Source organism: Corylus avellana, chromosome ca4 (genome assembly GCF_901000735.1).
Source record: "Corylus avellana chromosome ca4, CavTom2PMs-1.0".
NCBI classification, from domain to species: Eukaryota; Viridiplantae; Streptophyta; class Magnoliopsida; order Fagales; family Betulaceae; genus Corylus; species Corylus avellana.
The window spans coordinates 33,484,256-33,500,757 of record NC_081544.1 but is presented as its reverse complement, the minus strand read 5'-3'; the positions used below and the strand labels follow the sequence as shown (position 1 = coordinate 33,500,757).

Sequence of the window (16,502 nt, the reverse complement as noted above, 5' to 3'; positions counted from 1 at the left end):
GGGGGGGGGGAGGGGGAGAACACCCCCTCCGACGGTGCTCTCTGCTAGAGATGAAACCCTAGCAGAGAGCGTCTTGAGGGAGAGAGAGGAATTTTTTTAGATTTATGTATCTAATTAATTATATATAATTAGTTACTAATTACTAATTATTAAGAAAAGTTGTCCTTATTTATGCAGGTTAAAAGTGCTAGATAATCTTATTATAAAGTAAAGCGTTGTTGATAAATCAAGTTCAATTGTTCTTTCATGTAGTTTATTATTTATAAATATTTTCAATTAGAAAGATATGAAATTTTTTTAAAAATAGAATAATAAAAACATTTAATTGAATCTAAAAAATCTCTATACAAATTTATTACAATATAAAGTTGGATCTTAAAAGCAAAAATAATAATTTTTAAATAAAAATATAATATAAAGTTTTTTATTTAGCATTTACATATATAAAAAGGCATCGTCTAAAATAGAGCCGGCCCTGAGCATTACATAATTATACGAAGCATTCACATAGCTTTGAGAATTTCGTAAAAGATGTGATATGAGAAGCATCTACATATGGGAAGGCATACATTTACCGATGATTATGTTTTGTTTTTGGAGGTGAAACTCGAATATTTCATTCAACTATCAAATGTTTCTCGACCAATACAATATCACAAATATATAAGGGGGTGGACATCTTCCATTGGTGCTCTTTACTCAACTGCAAGGTGAACTTGGCCAATCTATCCGCTGATGATTATGTTTTTTTGCAATCATATTAAATCATTAATTATTTCAAACAAAAAAAAAAATTAAGCAGAAATGAGATAGTGTGTTTAATTATTTAAATTAATACTTTAACATCAATACAACAGGGATGCTTTGAAAATAATGAAATAATAAAAGTATATTGTGCATTTATTTATAAAAGAAAACCAACTATTTTACACCTTTTGACTTATGAGCATGGAAGGCTCCGTTAAAAGAAGGATTTTTGAAGGAAAAAAAAAAAAATTGTATTGATCTACACCATTTGCTTTTTTGTTTTTACGACAAAACAGGCAAAAATTAGTTACAAACTGGCTTAATAAGATGACAATGTAAAGTTTTATAAACCAATTTGTGTTCCAAAGGGTATGTCTAGTCCGCTTTTTAGTGACAAATGGGCTACAAGTTTAGAGAAATAAAGCTTTTAAGTTAAAAAGCATTTTTGACAAAAAGTTTTATTTTAAAACTTTTACCAAAAGTACGTTTTTGCTATTTTTGGGTTTCTTTTAAACTCTTAAAAGTAATTTCAAATTTTTTTTTTTATCATACTTGTACTTTTTTTTTTTAATTTTTATCAAAATGACTTTTTGAGTTGACACACTTTTAGGACTTTTTCGGTCCTCAAACTCACACCCAAAGAGACCCTTAATATGCTTTGAGTTCTAACACATTTATTTATTTATTTTTGTAAGCAATCTTTGTTGGAGGCAATGCAGAGTTGAAAGCTTGAGCTAAATTACAAGGACAACATGTGTCCAAGGTCGGAGCTAACAAAGCCCAAACGGCTCTCATCAAAATTGCATGAGCATGAATATTGTAAAACAACGGAAGAGTAAGTTTACTCTGTTTTCTTTAAATACAAAGGATGGGAATGCCTTTGCATTATATACAAAAATATAGTGCGGAATTGTCAATTACATGAATATTTGACAAAGATATTTCTTATTTACTTAATTGGTTGCCAAGTAGAGCTGAGCTGAGTTGCTTTTTCTGTCTGCGTTGAAAGGAAGGTCTTCTCCGATATCTTTCTCTTTATTTATAACTTAAGAACTTACTAATTGTCTATACAAACTTTTTATAGATCTAACGAAATCGAGCATTTTGGATTGGAGTAAAAGATACAAAATCATAAAAGGAAATGCCTTTCATGATATTGTACCTCTTATTCCAATCCAAAAGGCTCGTTTTCGTTAGATCTACAAAAAGTTGGTATAATTACAAATAAAGATTTGAAGTAGCGTGATGAAAAAAAGGTCATGCAAGTCCAAACTCTTGCTGGGCATGTATGTATATTCATAAACCATAATTTTCTCATCTCCTCTGACTCACACAAGCCCAAAAGTTGTTGGCCAATGAAATGAATTATGAACGTCATTCATGAGAACCTGAAAATTATTTAGATAAATAAAATAAGACCTCTCACCCTTTACCCTTTTATTTCTTTTCTTTCTTAGAATCCATGCTCACTCACAGTCACAGCTAAACCAAGCTACACTCAATACACTCAAGCTCGGCCAAAAACACCCATCAAAACAAATCAAATAACAACCCCCAAAACCCAGCAATTAACCTCTACAAACTCAACTCAAAAGACAACCCCAATAACACAGCCGAGGATGAAAACAAAACACCTTTCCTTTCCAATCAAGCAAGAATCCGCCATAACCCACTAAGGAAAACACCAAACACAACTTAAATCACAAAATCAATACGTTAACCTATACGTTTCATTTATAAAATTATAATTACATCCACATGACTCTCACTAATTCTGTTTGTACCCTATATTTTTTGAAGGAAGAATTTTCCCTCAAAAAAAAAATATATGAAATCCAAATCGAGAGTTTTGTGGAGTGACGTGAAGGGCAGTCTTCTACCTTTACATGGTGCATAAAAAGTCACAACTTTCCTAAAATGGAATGACTCTTTTCACGTAGTGGTATAGATAAAAGATAAGGAAAATTTTTGTGAAGTTTATTTGAATGAAAAAGTAAAAAATAATTTAGTTCTCGAAATTTAAGAAGAAAAATATAAAAAACAGATGTTATTAATGTCCTAACTCATACGTATTATCATTAGATTCAAATATTTTTAAACCTATTCAGTGTCTACACAAACCTGTTAGAGCATCTCTAGCAGAAGTAAACAAAATAATTATTGAAAAAGTATAAATTTTTACTTTATCTACTCATTTTTCTATACACATTCTCTATTTTACTTTATATTTTCTTTAAATATTATTTTGTGTGGGAGATAGTCAGATAGAGTAAAATAAGGAGGGAGGAAAAAAGAACAAACAAAGTTTATAAATGTGAACCGTGAATATGCTAAAGAGCTTATTTATAGTTCATACTAGAAAAAAACTACAAAAATAACTGTTCTACTCAAGAAAAAAAAAATTGTTTCTAGTAGAAAACAAACAACTAAGACTCTCCACTTTCAACCCCTTCGATGCGGATTTGGCTTACATACTGTTATTTTAATAACAGCATGTATGCTATAGTTTAATCAACGGTTAAGATTGAATTTCTCAAAATCTCTTTCATTTTCTCTCCTCTATTAAATGCTTCTAAAAGTTGGTTAACTTTAAAATTCAATCTTGATCGTTGATTAAATTACAGCATACATGTTATTAGCATGTAAGCCGGATCCCTTGTTGGCGGCCCTAGTTTTTTTTTATGGGTCAGATTTTTTTTTTTTTTACCAATTCCCAATCATTTTTAGATTTGTTGTGCTGAATATTACTAGTTGTTTCAAAGTTCTTGTTTGAGTTACTCCTACATTGTTTTTACTGTTCATGAGATTTTTGTATCTCCTCTCTCTTATTTAATTAAAATAATAATAATAAAACTCTCGACTCTCAAAATTTTATAAAAAATAATAATAATAATAATAATAATAATAATAATAAATTTGTATAGTGGATCGATGCCATTAATGAGGGCAAGGGCCCACATGGGCCTTGGAATGAAAGAGAACATCTCCATTTTAGCACAATGACGTGTCCAAAATGTTCATCTTTGCGGAGCTTAAGATGGCAAAGATGCTCCTTGTGTGTGGCCAAGATTAAATCTCATCCAACTAGGCCAACTGGGATGACGCTGACATGTGAGCTGCTTACTTTCTGCCAGCCATTTGTGGTAATATCGTCTTTGGGCAGACTTCTAAGATTTGGTGTTAAATGTCTACGTGTAAATTGTCTCTCAAGAGGTACATTGTTTTCTCATTGACTTAATTATGTTTACAATATAAATATCTTTATTTATAAGAAAATTGTGGTAGGTGAAAGAAATGCATAGATACAAGAGCGGGTCTCATCCTGAGATCGTACTTCACTCTTCTATAATACTATTTAGAAAAATGTTTCTTTACACTCTTGCATTTATTTTGCATATATTTCTATTAGGTTGGTATGTTCTATTTATTATTATTATTATTATTATTATTTTTAATTAATAGTAGATGAAGCATGCCAATTAAACGAAAATATATTACCAGCATTTTTTATACAATTCCACCCATTATTTGGTAGCCAAGAATGCTTGGAGTTTTTATTATGGATGGATGGATGAGTCGGTTGAGGCAGATTTTGCCTAGCTAGCCGTTGATTTTACTCATTATTTATTTCCTTTTTCTTTCTTAACTATACTTATTATTGAGACACATTTGATCATGGCTTAATTAAATTTTTCCTAAGCGTGTAGTAAATTAAAAATAAAAAATAAAAAAATCATTGAGTACAGATAGTGATTGTTTAACGTGATGGCTTGGGATTCCCATACGATTTTTAATACTAAATAGTGATTGTTTATTTAAATCCTTAGTTTTAACTATGTCAAGTCTTGGGTCGTTGGATTAAAATTCATCGGTTCTAACAATGTTAAATCTGGACCATTGGATTAAAAGGTCTTTTATTTAAAACCGTTGCATCATTACAATTTTCAATACTAAATCGTGGCCGTTGATTTAAATCCTCATTTTTTTTTTTTTATGATGTGGGACAATGGATCAAAAGTGGTTTTATTTACAATTATCAAATCAATATGTTTTCCAACATTTAATCTTATTTATAATGCAATTACATATTGGTCGTTGTTCAAACCACCTGAATGACCAAATCGTGGGGGGTGAAAAATTGGTCGTTGATCTAATCACCAATACTTAATTAGACGGTTGATAATTGATCAGACATTTTAAGGCAATTATGATAAGACGGTCATCAAAATCAGACAATCCAATTGACATTTGAGACAAATGTGAATATCAATTGTAATTATTTGTATTTGGGTTTGTGTGTAACAATCTAATCAAAATCAGAACAAAATCAGAAGGTCTGATTGAAACACTACAAGTGATTTTCTTTTTGCCCTATAAGAAATGCTAGCCAGGAGTACTAAATCTTTTACCAAGATAGTCTTACCAAATTGATGTATAACTCATTTATTGGAATGGAACAAAACAATTAATTAAGAGAAATATAACGGAGACCAATAAATGAGTTACACATCAGTTTGATAAGGTTCTTTTGGTAAAATATTTGGTACCCCTAGCATTTTTCTTGCCCTATTAGGAAGATGAGATTAGGGTTGGAACTATTGATCCAATTTAGTAAAGTTACACATATTCTCTAACAATTCTATCAATTGTAAAAATCAAGACCTTGGCCAATTTCTAATGTTTCTCTTTAGAATGATTAGAAAATAATTTGTAGTGCTTCAATCAGACCGTCTGATTTTGATTAAATATGGTCCAACTGACCTTTTCAATGAATGAAGGAAAATAATTTTCATTGTCTCCCAACCCTAGACCCATTTATGACCAATCAATTTATTTGATCAAAAAAGGTTTTATAGATGAAACTAGTCACATTATAGAAAAGAATTGCATGATAATCTATTCAAAAGCAACATTATAGAGAAGAACAAGAATCATAGCACATGAGCCTTTACACGGATATTAAATTTGGGTAGAGAGGGCACGAGGCTACCTTTGCAGCTTCCCAGCAGAATGTAGATATACTGCAACAGACACCACACTGGAAACACAAGAAAGAAAGAAAGTAAACAAACATAACTACCATCAAGCTTTCAATGGTTAATATTGTCTATGAACATTCAATAATGGTGTGATCAATCCTAACATAATGGATATGCATTCCTGAAGAACAGGAGAAATGACAGAGAACTGCTCAGAATCCGATTAAAGACAACGAAGGAGGAAGATATAAAACATGTAACTAGAAGTAACTTACGTTGAGCCAAGGAAGAAGGCAAGGGAAAGATTAAAGCCAAACAAAAAGACAGAAACAACAGCTGTGAGAAGCATTGCCACTGAAGTAGAGTAGACCTGCACAACATATGGGAAAGCTAAATAAAAATTGAACTTCAATCACAAGGTACAGAAAATGTTTTGGGCAGGAGAATAATACTTGTCTGAGTAATACAATTTATAATCATCGATAAAATTGAATAGAGAACTGGACACTCATCGAGGTTCATCTTGGGGACAAAAAACAAAGACTTCAACATGTTTAGCGAGAACTACTAGTTTTATATTTGCCATAATAATGTTATTGGTAAGATCAATGAAGCCAATCACTTGGATCTAACCTTTTGCCAAACACAAAAACAGCTCAAAATTATGCAGAAATGGGATCCAAAACAACAAGAAGAGATTTCTCCTACAGAGTTTCTAATCTTCATCCATATAAGATTCTAATTCCACACCAAGCCTTCAACGGTCTTTAGTACAATATCTGTAAGCCTATACCAATAACACTTTTTTGGTGACGGAAAAAGAACATAGGTAAATTTTGACAAGGACAACATATTCACAAATTCTACCATCAATAAAGGATGGCGGATGCCTTTTCCCCTCTCTGGGATCACACCGCGTTCCGATTGCTTAAATCCTGATCGCCCAGTAATTAATATGACTGGCAGTTGATAAGAGAGATGTTTCCATGATATGCCCAATAATAATTCCAGCATATCATATAGATTCACATATATTCACTTCAGCTAATGTCTCACAAGATTCAAAGTTATATTTCCATGTCTTACCTTCACAATATTGTCAGCATACTTCATTACCATTGATACAGCAATGCCACTGCACAAAAGAAAATCAGGCAAGCAGATTCTATAAAAGAAGAGTATGAATGGTGACAGAGACAACAGTAGATAATTCTTTACAGGAAAAAATATCTTGTGCAGTTTTTTCCATCACAAAAATACTGCAGCTTTTTAGATTGGTGTGTGTGTCTGTGTGTGTGTGTTAAAGGCTGAAAGCCTGAAACCCCCACCACGATATAGAAGTCACTAACAATCACAAAAGGGATGACTTTGTGAACAAATAAGGGCGCTTGTTACATATAGGCTACTATACTCTGGTTACATCTAATTATAGTTTGTATAATATCTTCCTTTTCTTATTAAAAAAAAATATAAAAAAAATCTTATTATTGTTTGTATACAATAACACCAATCAAGCTCTTATTTGTGCTTCCCAATCTCCATATTGAAAGTGAACCATCACTTCATACATTTCTGAGTGGGAAAACAAAGGGCAAACACAGAAGCAGAAAGTATCTTTTCAATCAATCCATAGGCAATTGGATCTTGAAGATAGCTGAATAAAAAAATCTTTTCATAGACATTTCCTAAAAAATTCTTTATCTTGACCCAAATATAATAGCACCAAGAGCGTGGAAAATATTTTAAGCCATGAAAACATAACCAAGCACTCTCATAACATGGGCTGAAATACCATGTAGGTCACATTTCTTTAAAATAGTCTCTGATAATAGTTTTCAAATACATGATAATTATCAAAAGCTTTACTAAATCATAAAGGATTCCTCATGCCTGGAAGTGAGGAATTTACTCTAAAGAAATAACTAGAGCAAGCGAACAAGCTACTGATAAGCTTGATGACGCCAAGAGAGGGAGTAAGATACCTGAGTGCATGGTTGACAATCATGAGAACTGTAATAAACGAGTATCCATGGAAGAATCCCCTGAACAAAAAACAATAACTTCTAAATTAGTACTTCTTAAACTCATAAGCAGAAAAGAAAGAATATTCTATTACTAAGGCACTAAATAATCTTTTAATAATTAAGTCACAGGGAAAAATGGAGAAGATTCAGGATAGAGCAACTGCAAGAGGAGAATCAGAAACAGAGAGGAGAGCTCAAATTACTTATTCATCACTGCATCAAAATCTTGGACCAGTATAGCACCGGCATTGAAGATCATCCCAAAGACATACAACCAGAAGTTCTGCACATTAATGTTCCTCATAGGACGCTTTTTAATTATGGCCTGCCAAAATGATAAGCAAGTTACTTAAAAAGTTTTCTAGAGTGCTCAATTGAGGAATTGCACCTTTTTAACTCAATGGTGCTCCAACATCCTCAATCAGTCTGTTAGGAAATCCAGTAACTAACCATATTCAACCCCAACATTGATCATGTTGCCTTGGATCAGGCTTCAAACACACATGATGTGGTTCTGAAGAACTAGAGTGCAAACTGTGTACTAGAAAGCTCACCTCGGTATATACTCCTGCAAAACCACTCAAGAGTGCCATGACCTGCAAAGAAAGTACCCACCATTAGAATAACAAGTATTTTAAGCTATAATATGGCTTCCTCTTCTTTTATAGTTTTCCTCCCAAAGCTGAATTAAGAGCATAAAAAATTTAGGCAACTCACAATGGCCATCACCCAACCTTGAAAAGGAGTTTGAAGAACATGATCCGAACTGCAAAAACAAAGCCATTTTCTAAGGCACGGCCAATAACTTGAAATTACATGAGCAGAATTTCAAATAAAAATTACAGAATAAAATAGTGGGAAAAAATGTTCACTAATCCCTGCTTCTCAAATACATAGCTACTTGCATCTAGATATCTTGTACTCATACAAAGTCATCAAAGATTTCGTGAAAAAAATATCCTTAATTTATTGGTTGACTACATGTCGACCTGAATGATAGGTATGCAGGAACACACATGTCCATCAGAATGGACCATACATGTGATAATTCAAATAGTATCTCCAAGGTCAACATACCAAAGACAAGTAACTACGTCTGAAACAATCCAAACAGAAGATGTGTAATCAATCTTACTTCGATTTTAGCTGAGCTGTGGTGCACCCAGCACAAAGTAGAATGAAAGCTGCCCATTGAATCTCGCTCAACCTGAAAGATTTAGAACAGAATGTATAATAGAAACTTTGCAAAGTCTTATATGGTTTGGCTTAAACTTTTAATTTGTTTGAACATTAGCTTTTTCTTTAATCAAACTGGAGATAATAGTTGATTTCACTTCCATCCTCAAATACACAGCCCAAGAGCAGTTGTATTAGTGTATTCGCTTATGCTCAAGGACGTTTTCACATACCCAATATGGGCTTGAATTGAAAGGTAGACAAACAAAAAGAAAACAAAGAACTGAGGTTCTTTGATTCCCCTTTCCACTCATGCCAACATTCTTAACTGTACAGATTTTTTGATGAGGTGACATGTGAACCAAATGAGTTGTTATGACCATACATGTGATAATTCAAATATTTTATGACAAATGCTTTCGATGATGAGGTGACAATCCAACTTCAACGATAGTAAGGACTCACTTCTTCTTAAGTATAATTCTGTACAAAACACCGGTACTGATAATATTCAGGTTCTTCAATATCTGATAACCCGGCGCATCAACATATGCAAAGATGTAATACTGCAACAGAAAAACAAAGAATACACATAATCATATTTTGGGAAGCAAGAAGACCAATGGTATTGCAATTTCTAAAAGAGGAAAAAAAAAATCACCACAATCAACCTGAAGCAAGTTTTTGACTAGGTAAAGTGCTGCAGGAATGGGGAACACAATAACTTCATCCAATGTCGTATTCAACCTAGTTCAACGGTAGGATCCAAGGAAGAACAAGACACTGTTATTCAGCTCATTGACAATACCCAACAAATGAAAAATATAAACTTGGATAAGAATTTGAAGTTACAAATACAATTACATAACCAAGAAAACACAACATGGGGAGTATAGTTGTCACGGCCCTAATGTGGCTGTGGTGTGGCAGCAGGGGCATGAGTGCTTTGCACCCCTGCTGGCCACTAAGCCAAGGCATGAAGGGGCATGCCAAGGTTGAGGATGATGCTTGGAGAAGGCTAAGGCTTGCTGCAAAGGATCAAAGGGAGTGGCCCATGCACTGTCAAGGTGCTTGGGCACGTTGCTGTTGGCCCAAGAGCTGCTGTGGGGCGCATGGATTGCTGGGATGGCTTGTGTGAGTGGGCTGGGCGTGGCCCAGGCCCTTGTATGCTTGTCTGTCTGGACCATGGTGCAGTATGCTGCTGAGAGGGGCCACATGGCGCCCAAGATGCCTTTGAGTTATGCTGGAATGCCTGCAGGCAGTGGCCACGTGGTGGCACTGTCCTGCCCAAGTGATGGTGCTGTTGAAGCATGGTGTGGCTTGCTGGATCAGCCACATGGTGCCCTTGCCTTGTTCAAGAAGACCTGCTGTGCCAGGGTGCTATGATTGCCTTGCAGTGGAGTTGGAAGGCTGATTGACCTTGAGTGTAGCAGTGGGATGGTGTGGGGCGCTGGCCAAGCCCCATGGCTGATCATTGCCTGCTACAGTGGGCAGAGTGGTGTTCTGCCTTGCCTGCAGGACTTGGACAAGTGGTAGGAAACTTGCTGGGCCTCAATGGTGCAGTTGATGCTTGCAGTGGAGCTGCAAGGGCTGCCTTGTGGCAGCAAGCTAAGCAAGGGCGTTGGCTGGATTCAAATGGACCAAGGAGCATGGTCCAGGTGGCAGGCTGCTTGCTGGAGGAGACCATGTTGCACCATGCTGTGGGCTGCAACCAGGTGGCAGCCCACTGCAGCAAAGCATGCTACAAATGAGTTGCCTTGTAGCAGTATCAGCTGATGGTGTTGGCTGAATTCGAATGGACCAGGGAGCATGGTCCAGGTGGCTGGTTGCTTGCTGGAAATGGTGAAGCTGCGACAGGCAGTGGGCTGGAGCCAGGTGGCAGCCCACTGCAGCAAAGCCATTCCTCCTGATGGCTACAAGTTGGCTGCCTTGGGGCAATGCACAAGCTGAAGGGGTTGGACGAATTCAAATGGGCCAAGGGGGCCTGCAACACGTGGTTGGCTGGTGCAGGGCATGCTGAAGAGAGGCAGCATGCCTATTGGTAGCTACATTGGGTGCAGTGGGCTGGAGCCAGGTGGCAGCCCACTGCCATGAGTTGAGAACCATGCTGGGGCTTATTTAAGCAAGGCATGGCTGCTTGTTGGAGGAGGCTGAGAAGTCTCAGGAAGCTGGAGAGTACAGAAAAGCTAAGAGAGAAAGCTTGGCTATAGCTTGAGAGCTCAAAGTGAGCTGAAGGAGTACCAAGGGCAGAGAAGGCTTGTGTGTGCTGGAGACTGCCGAAGTGCTGCTGGAGGCAGATGTTGCTTGCTGCTAGATAGGAGGTTCTGGTTTGCTTGTAACAGACAAGTGTTGTGGAAGAGGGCCACACACTTGGGGGAGTGCTGAGTGACTTTGTAGTGAGAAACAGTGGGCTGTGTGAGAGTTTCATTGTTGTCTTGTAAAGCCTTGGTGGCTGGGTCATTCATGTATCTCTTGTAAGCCTTAGGGCTGAGTTGGTGTTGAGACTAAGGGCTCCAAAGGATGCTGTGGACCCTAGTCCGTCCTTGTACAGATTCGTTGAGTGAATTGTAAAGGTTGGGAGGTGTTGCTCCCGTAAAAAGTAAGTGTGCTGTGCTTGTGCTGTGCTTGGCTTTCCACTAACCTCAGTTGGTGAGGGTGAGTTGGCTGCCTAAGGCGCTGTGTGGTGCGTTGCTTAGGGCCATCACGTGGCTGGTTGAAGGTGAAAAATTAGCCCCGTGACACTTACCCTGGTTGCCAAAGGCCACCGCGAGAGAAAATTATTTATTAACACATTGATTTCTTCGTGCCTACTGCCTACCAAACACTTAACTGGAAATATTATAATAAGAAATTTGTTTTTTGCACCAGACAAATTATTTTCAAAACCAAGTCAAATTCGAATTCTTATAAATTAATTTATAACTGAATTTTCTTTTTTCTTTTTTTTTTTTAAATCTGCAAATCAAAACTCTAAAGGGCGTTGTGCCTCCTGGCTGGTGTTCCATAAAAGAAGATGCACCATGGCACGATGTTCTTAATTGGACCACCAAGGATCGAGGGACCAAGAACTTTTGGGCCAAGGGACATGAGGTCCGCCAAGTAGCCCAATATTAAGTTAGATTTTGTTTTCATTACTTTATTTGAAACTTTTTTCTCAAAAAAAATATAATAATAATAAGAAAAATAAAAATCAATGTACATATAATTATGTATATATCTATATTTTATTTGACAATATTAATTTCATAATTTATTTTAATTATTTTGGTTTTCACTATAATTTATGTATTAATTATTATTATTATGGTGTAGGTGCTTGTAAGACAAGAACTGTGTGCACGTGGCACGCCCAATCTACCAATGAATAAGGGTGCCGTGACACGTTTAAAGGGTCAAATGCCCTTAAGTGCATTGTCAATTGTCAGATTAAATGACAATTTTGCCCCTAGAGTGCTTTTTGGTTCTCTAGCCTTCCCTTCGCTTTTTGGAAGCTCCTACGCTACGTTCGTCATTCCCTGTAGTCTCTTTTTTTTTTTTTTTTTCTCTTCCATTATAAAAGAATTAAAAATCCCTCGAAGGGTATACCATTTTTGTTTACTGGGGTTCTTGTGTATTTTTTGTTTGTTTTTTCTTTTCCCACCGCAACAAACACTGACCAAGACAAGACTCATCAAGTACATGAAAAAATTGTCTCCATTAATGGCGGATTTTCTCAGGGTTGAGGTAGGTAAACTGCAACCTTGACATCTCTAAAGTGTGTTCCTTTTCAATGTTTTTACACTCCAATATGTTGGGCTTCATGTCAATGCAAAGATAAAAAAGAGGTGGTATTTTTGGTATCAAGTAAATATTTTTCCTTCCAAACGCCTACCTGTTTGCTTGAAATCTGAGTCAAAATGCGTGGATGTTGTGTGCATATTATTTGACTAAACTATTATGGGTTTCTCGTGAGTGCAAGAAATAATGTGCCTATTGCTTGTTTACCGGAATATATGAGTTGGGTTTGATCTCAATTCTCAAAGAAATCAAGAAAAATTGTGTCTTGAGGTATCATATGGGTGACTCTGTGTGTGTTTGATTCAAGATAGCTGAGAGAAGTGGTGGAATTTAGCATGTCTATATCCTAAAATGTCTTATGGTCAATCTCAAATCAGGCTCAGGCTGGAAGATGGTTTTCTCACCAGCCCTCCTCTCTCTCAACCGCTCTCTTCTTCTCCATCTTCTTCTGCTTCATTGCCATATAATGGTGATTACCAGAAACAGTCAACCCCACCATCATCATCATCATCTGGGAGTAAAATAAGTCCTGCAATTCTTTTTATCATTGTTATTCTAGCTGTTATCTTTTTCATATCTGGTCTCCTTCACTTGCTGATCAGATTTCTTACAAAGCATAGAACTTCATCATCAATTACTGAATCCGACAGGTACCCAGAAATGTCTGGGTCCGATGCTTTTCAAAGACAGTTGCAACAGCTCTTTCACCTTCACGATTCTGGCCTAGATCAAGCTTTCATAGATGCTCTCCCTGTCTTCCTTTACAAAGAAATAATGGGTCTGAAAGAACCATTTGATTGTCCAGTTTGCCTTTGTGAATTTTCAGAACAAGACAAGTTGAGGTTGCTTCCCATGTGTAGTCATGCTTTTCATATTGGTTGTATAGACACATGGTTGCTATCTAATTCAACTTGCCCTCTTTGTAGAGGGAACCTTTACACACCTGGGTTTGACATCGAAAACCCAGTTTTTTATTTTGAAGATTCAAGGGAAGAAGATGGGATTTCAAGCATTGGGGGAAGTGGGGTTATTTCTGGTCAAAAACCTTCAGAGAATGAGATTGTTAGTGAAAAGAGGGTATTTTCTATAAGACTTGGCAAATTTAGAAGCTCAAACGATGGAGGAGGAGGAGGAGGAGGAGGAGTAGAGAGAGGAGAGGAAGAGACCAGTAGTAGTAATTTGGATGCAAGAAGATGTTACTCCATGGGATCCTATCAATATGTGGTTGCTGATTCAGAGCTGCAAGTTGCTCTATGTCCCAATGGAATTGGTGGTAGTATGAGGATTGTGAAAGGGAGAGCCGGACAAAATGGGAATTCCACAATTGATGGGGATGGTGAGGGGAAGAAGATTAACTTCGGAAGTAAAGGAGAAAGCTTTTCTGTTTCTAAGATCTGGCAATGGTCCAAGAAGAGTAAATTCACGAGTTCCTCAGAAACCGGTTCATCTTCTGCCACTGTGAGTTTGCCATGGCCTGATAGATCTCAGTGTGCATGAAGGTATTCAATGTGCTTTGTTCTTTTGGCATTACTTCAATGAAGAAACTATATCTCATAAGTATTCTCTCAGCTTTTGCTTTTTCTTTGAAGGGTTCATTCCTTACCCATATGCTAATTTCTGTGAATTATGCTCTCATGTTTATTGAACTTTATTGCAAATTACTCTTTTTTCCTTTATGTCCATATCTTTGGAATATAAGAAATGCTTCTTTTTTTTTCCCTTTCAAAAACTGCAAATTAAACCACGGCCATGAAAGGATTGTGCTCACCTTAATCAATCCCTCAAACAAAATGAGCAGCTTATTTTGCCCCCATTTAAACTCCCCATATTTCATTAGACTGATGAAGCATTGCATATCATCACACCATACCATGTGATGTTTTATTCAAAAGACAAAGGGGTCTTTTTAGATGCAAACTTGTTGTGTGAATAAAGAGGATTACACAGTGGCGTCAAATCAGATGTTGCTTTTTGGATGCCTTGAGTTTCTCTAGAAGTTTGCTTTTGTCTAAAATAAAATTCTTTTCTTTTGATCTTCCCATGGAGACTCTCACTTTTTGGTTGGATGAATGATGGTGGGATTCGTGAAAAGTTGTGTGAGGGACTCTTGTTTATGAGGATGCATGATTTGAAACGTTGACATAGGCTGGTGCATGTGGGGTCGACGGCGAGTGTTTCCCCCATCTCTCCTAGTGAAACGTTTCAAAGAACCTGAATCCAATGGTACGATGTCGTTGTAGTGTCTCCAGTGACGCACCGCTCTTTGCAGTTGTGAGAGCGAAAACCCATACCCCATTCATAATAGCTTTCACATTTGGATGGGGTTAGGAAAAGGATTGAGCATCATGAGGATGAGGGTATATTTTTGTTTCTTTTTGGCATGAAATGGCTACTCTTTGGAAATGTCCTTCCCAAACTAATTCAACGGATACATCATTCTATTTGATAATTTCATGTATTTTTATTTTTAAGGCTACTTTTTGTTTTTTTTTCACATTAACAAACAATTTTCTTCACTTTTCTCTCAAAAAAAAAAAAATCATATTTCATTTTTACTTTAAATTACATCAATCAATTCCTTTCTTATTTCTCCTCTCAAAACTCTTTTCCAAACTAACCCGGAAATTTTCCCCACTTGGATGCCTCGTGCATGATTTTAAGGTGGAGGGCAGGTGAGAATAAATCTACCAAAGATGGAGGATAAGTTGGTGCAATTTGATATTTGTTGAAAAAGGGCGGGGTTGCGAACGTATTTGGTAGATTGTGATGGGCCAAATGTGCAAGCGTGAGAAAGCTGGATGTGAGCAAAATGCCAGCAAGTAAAGCCAAAAGTCAAGTGATGTATCGGTAGTAGGTGAATCTGAGATCATAAAACCATAAACCAATACCAACTCCACAGCAGACACACCACCTCGTTTAAAGTAATTCATGTATATAAAATGATTCCCATCTTTTTCATGGTGATGTAATCTATGCTAGTCCCAGAGAGGGTCGACGGGCAAAATAGGCACGGGCTTATGGGCTTTACGGTAATATCCAAGGCCTCCACACACTCTAAAAAATAGCAAACATATGAATTTGACCCCGTGCAATAAAACTGTCCATTATATTATTTAAATCTTTGACGTTTGGATAATTGTTCCGACAGATCGCGCAAGGAAGCCTCCTTCCTTTTTTTTATTATTTTTTTAATTCTTTAATTTTTTTTTATTATTATTTTTTTATAATTAAATAAAAAAGAGGTTACAGGAAATGAAGTTTTCCACTTTTGATCTGAAAGAAAGAAGGTGGGAACGATCCTAAAAACGAAAAATGGGTGGACTTTCCAACAATAAAACCAAAACAAATTAAAGCAGTGTGAAAATAATTACAAAACGTAAAAAGCCTCAAATAGCTATCTAAATAGGTATACTAATTCAGCAAACTCACCCATGTGAATCTAACATGAAACCTGATGAGAGACCTTGACCATTAGAATATAACATTTTTTAACCTACCACCAAAATTTCAAATAAAATTCAGCTAGATGAAAATTTGACCCCTATGATAACGTACTGGAGTCTCATTAATTTGTGACCAGTAACCAATGATGCAGTCTACATTAATGCACTTTGAGATGACTTATGCGCTGATATTAACATTATTTATACCATGAGATGTGCCAACTTTAAATCTTGACTAAAAAATATATTGTCTATTTCAAAATGAAATAAAGAAGATCCTATTCTAAAAATTGACGGGAAGAGATCTTGCTTCGTTTTTAAACCCAAATATGACAAGAGGGAGATCATGGCAAAGC

General features: G+C 36.2%; 2 protein-coding genes across 3 annotated transcripts; one reads left to right on the top strand and one right to left on the bottom strand.

Moving 5' to 3' along the window:
- Nucleotides 1-5,644: 5,644 nt before the first annotated feature.
- Nucleotides 5,645-9,678, bottom strand: LOC132178448 (CMP-sialic acid transporter 2; the record flags this gene model as incomplete). The annotated part of the gene is made up of 10 exons (XM_059590887.1): nucleotides 5,645-5,785; nucleotides 6,002-6,096; nucleotides 6,813-6,861; nucleotides 7,709-7,768; nucleotides 7,954-8,075; nucleotides 8,305-8,346; nucleotides 8,468-8,516; nucleotides 8,886-8,957; nucleotides 9,392-9,492; nucleotides 9,598-9,678. Coding segments are annotated over 10 exons (723 nt in total), but the record flags the coding sequence as incomplete, so codon positions are not given.
- A 2,819-nt stretch (nucleotides 9,679-12,497) lies between these two features.
- LOC132177730 (RING-H2 finger protein ATL47) lies at nucleotides 12,498-14,367 on the top strand. Of its 2 annotated transcripts, XM_059590172.1 has the most exons (2): nucleotides 12,498-13,545; nucleotides 13,630-14,367. In XM_059590172.1, exons 1-2 carry the CDS (start codon nucleotides 13,055-13,057, stop codon nucleotides 14,198-14,200), a joined length of 1,062 nt encoding a protein of 353 aa, XP_059446155.1. In that variant the 5' UTR covers nucleotides 12,498-13,054; the 3' UTR covers nucleotides 14,201-14,367. The 2 variants fall into 2 exon arrangements, with proteins under 2 accessions (XP_059446155.1, XP_059446153.1); XM_059590170.1 differs by having other exon boundaries at nucleotides 12,498-14,367.
- The last annotated feature ends 2,135 nt before the right edge of the window (nucleotides 14,368-16,502 follow it).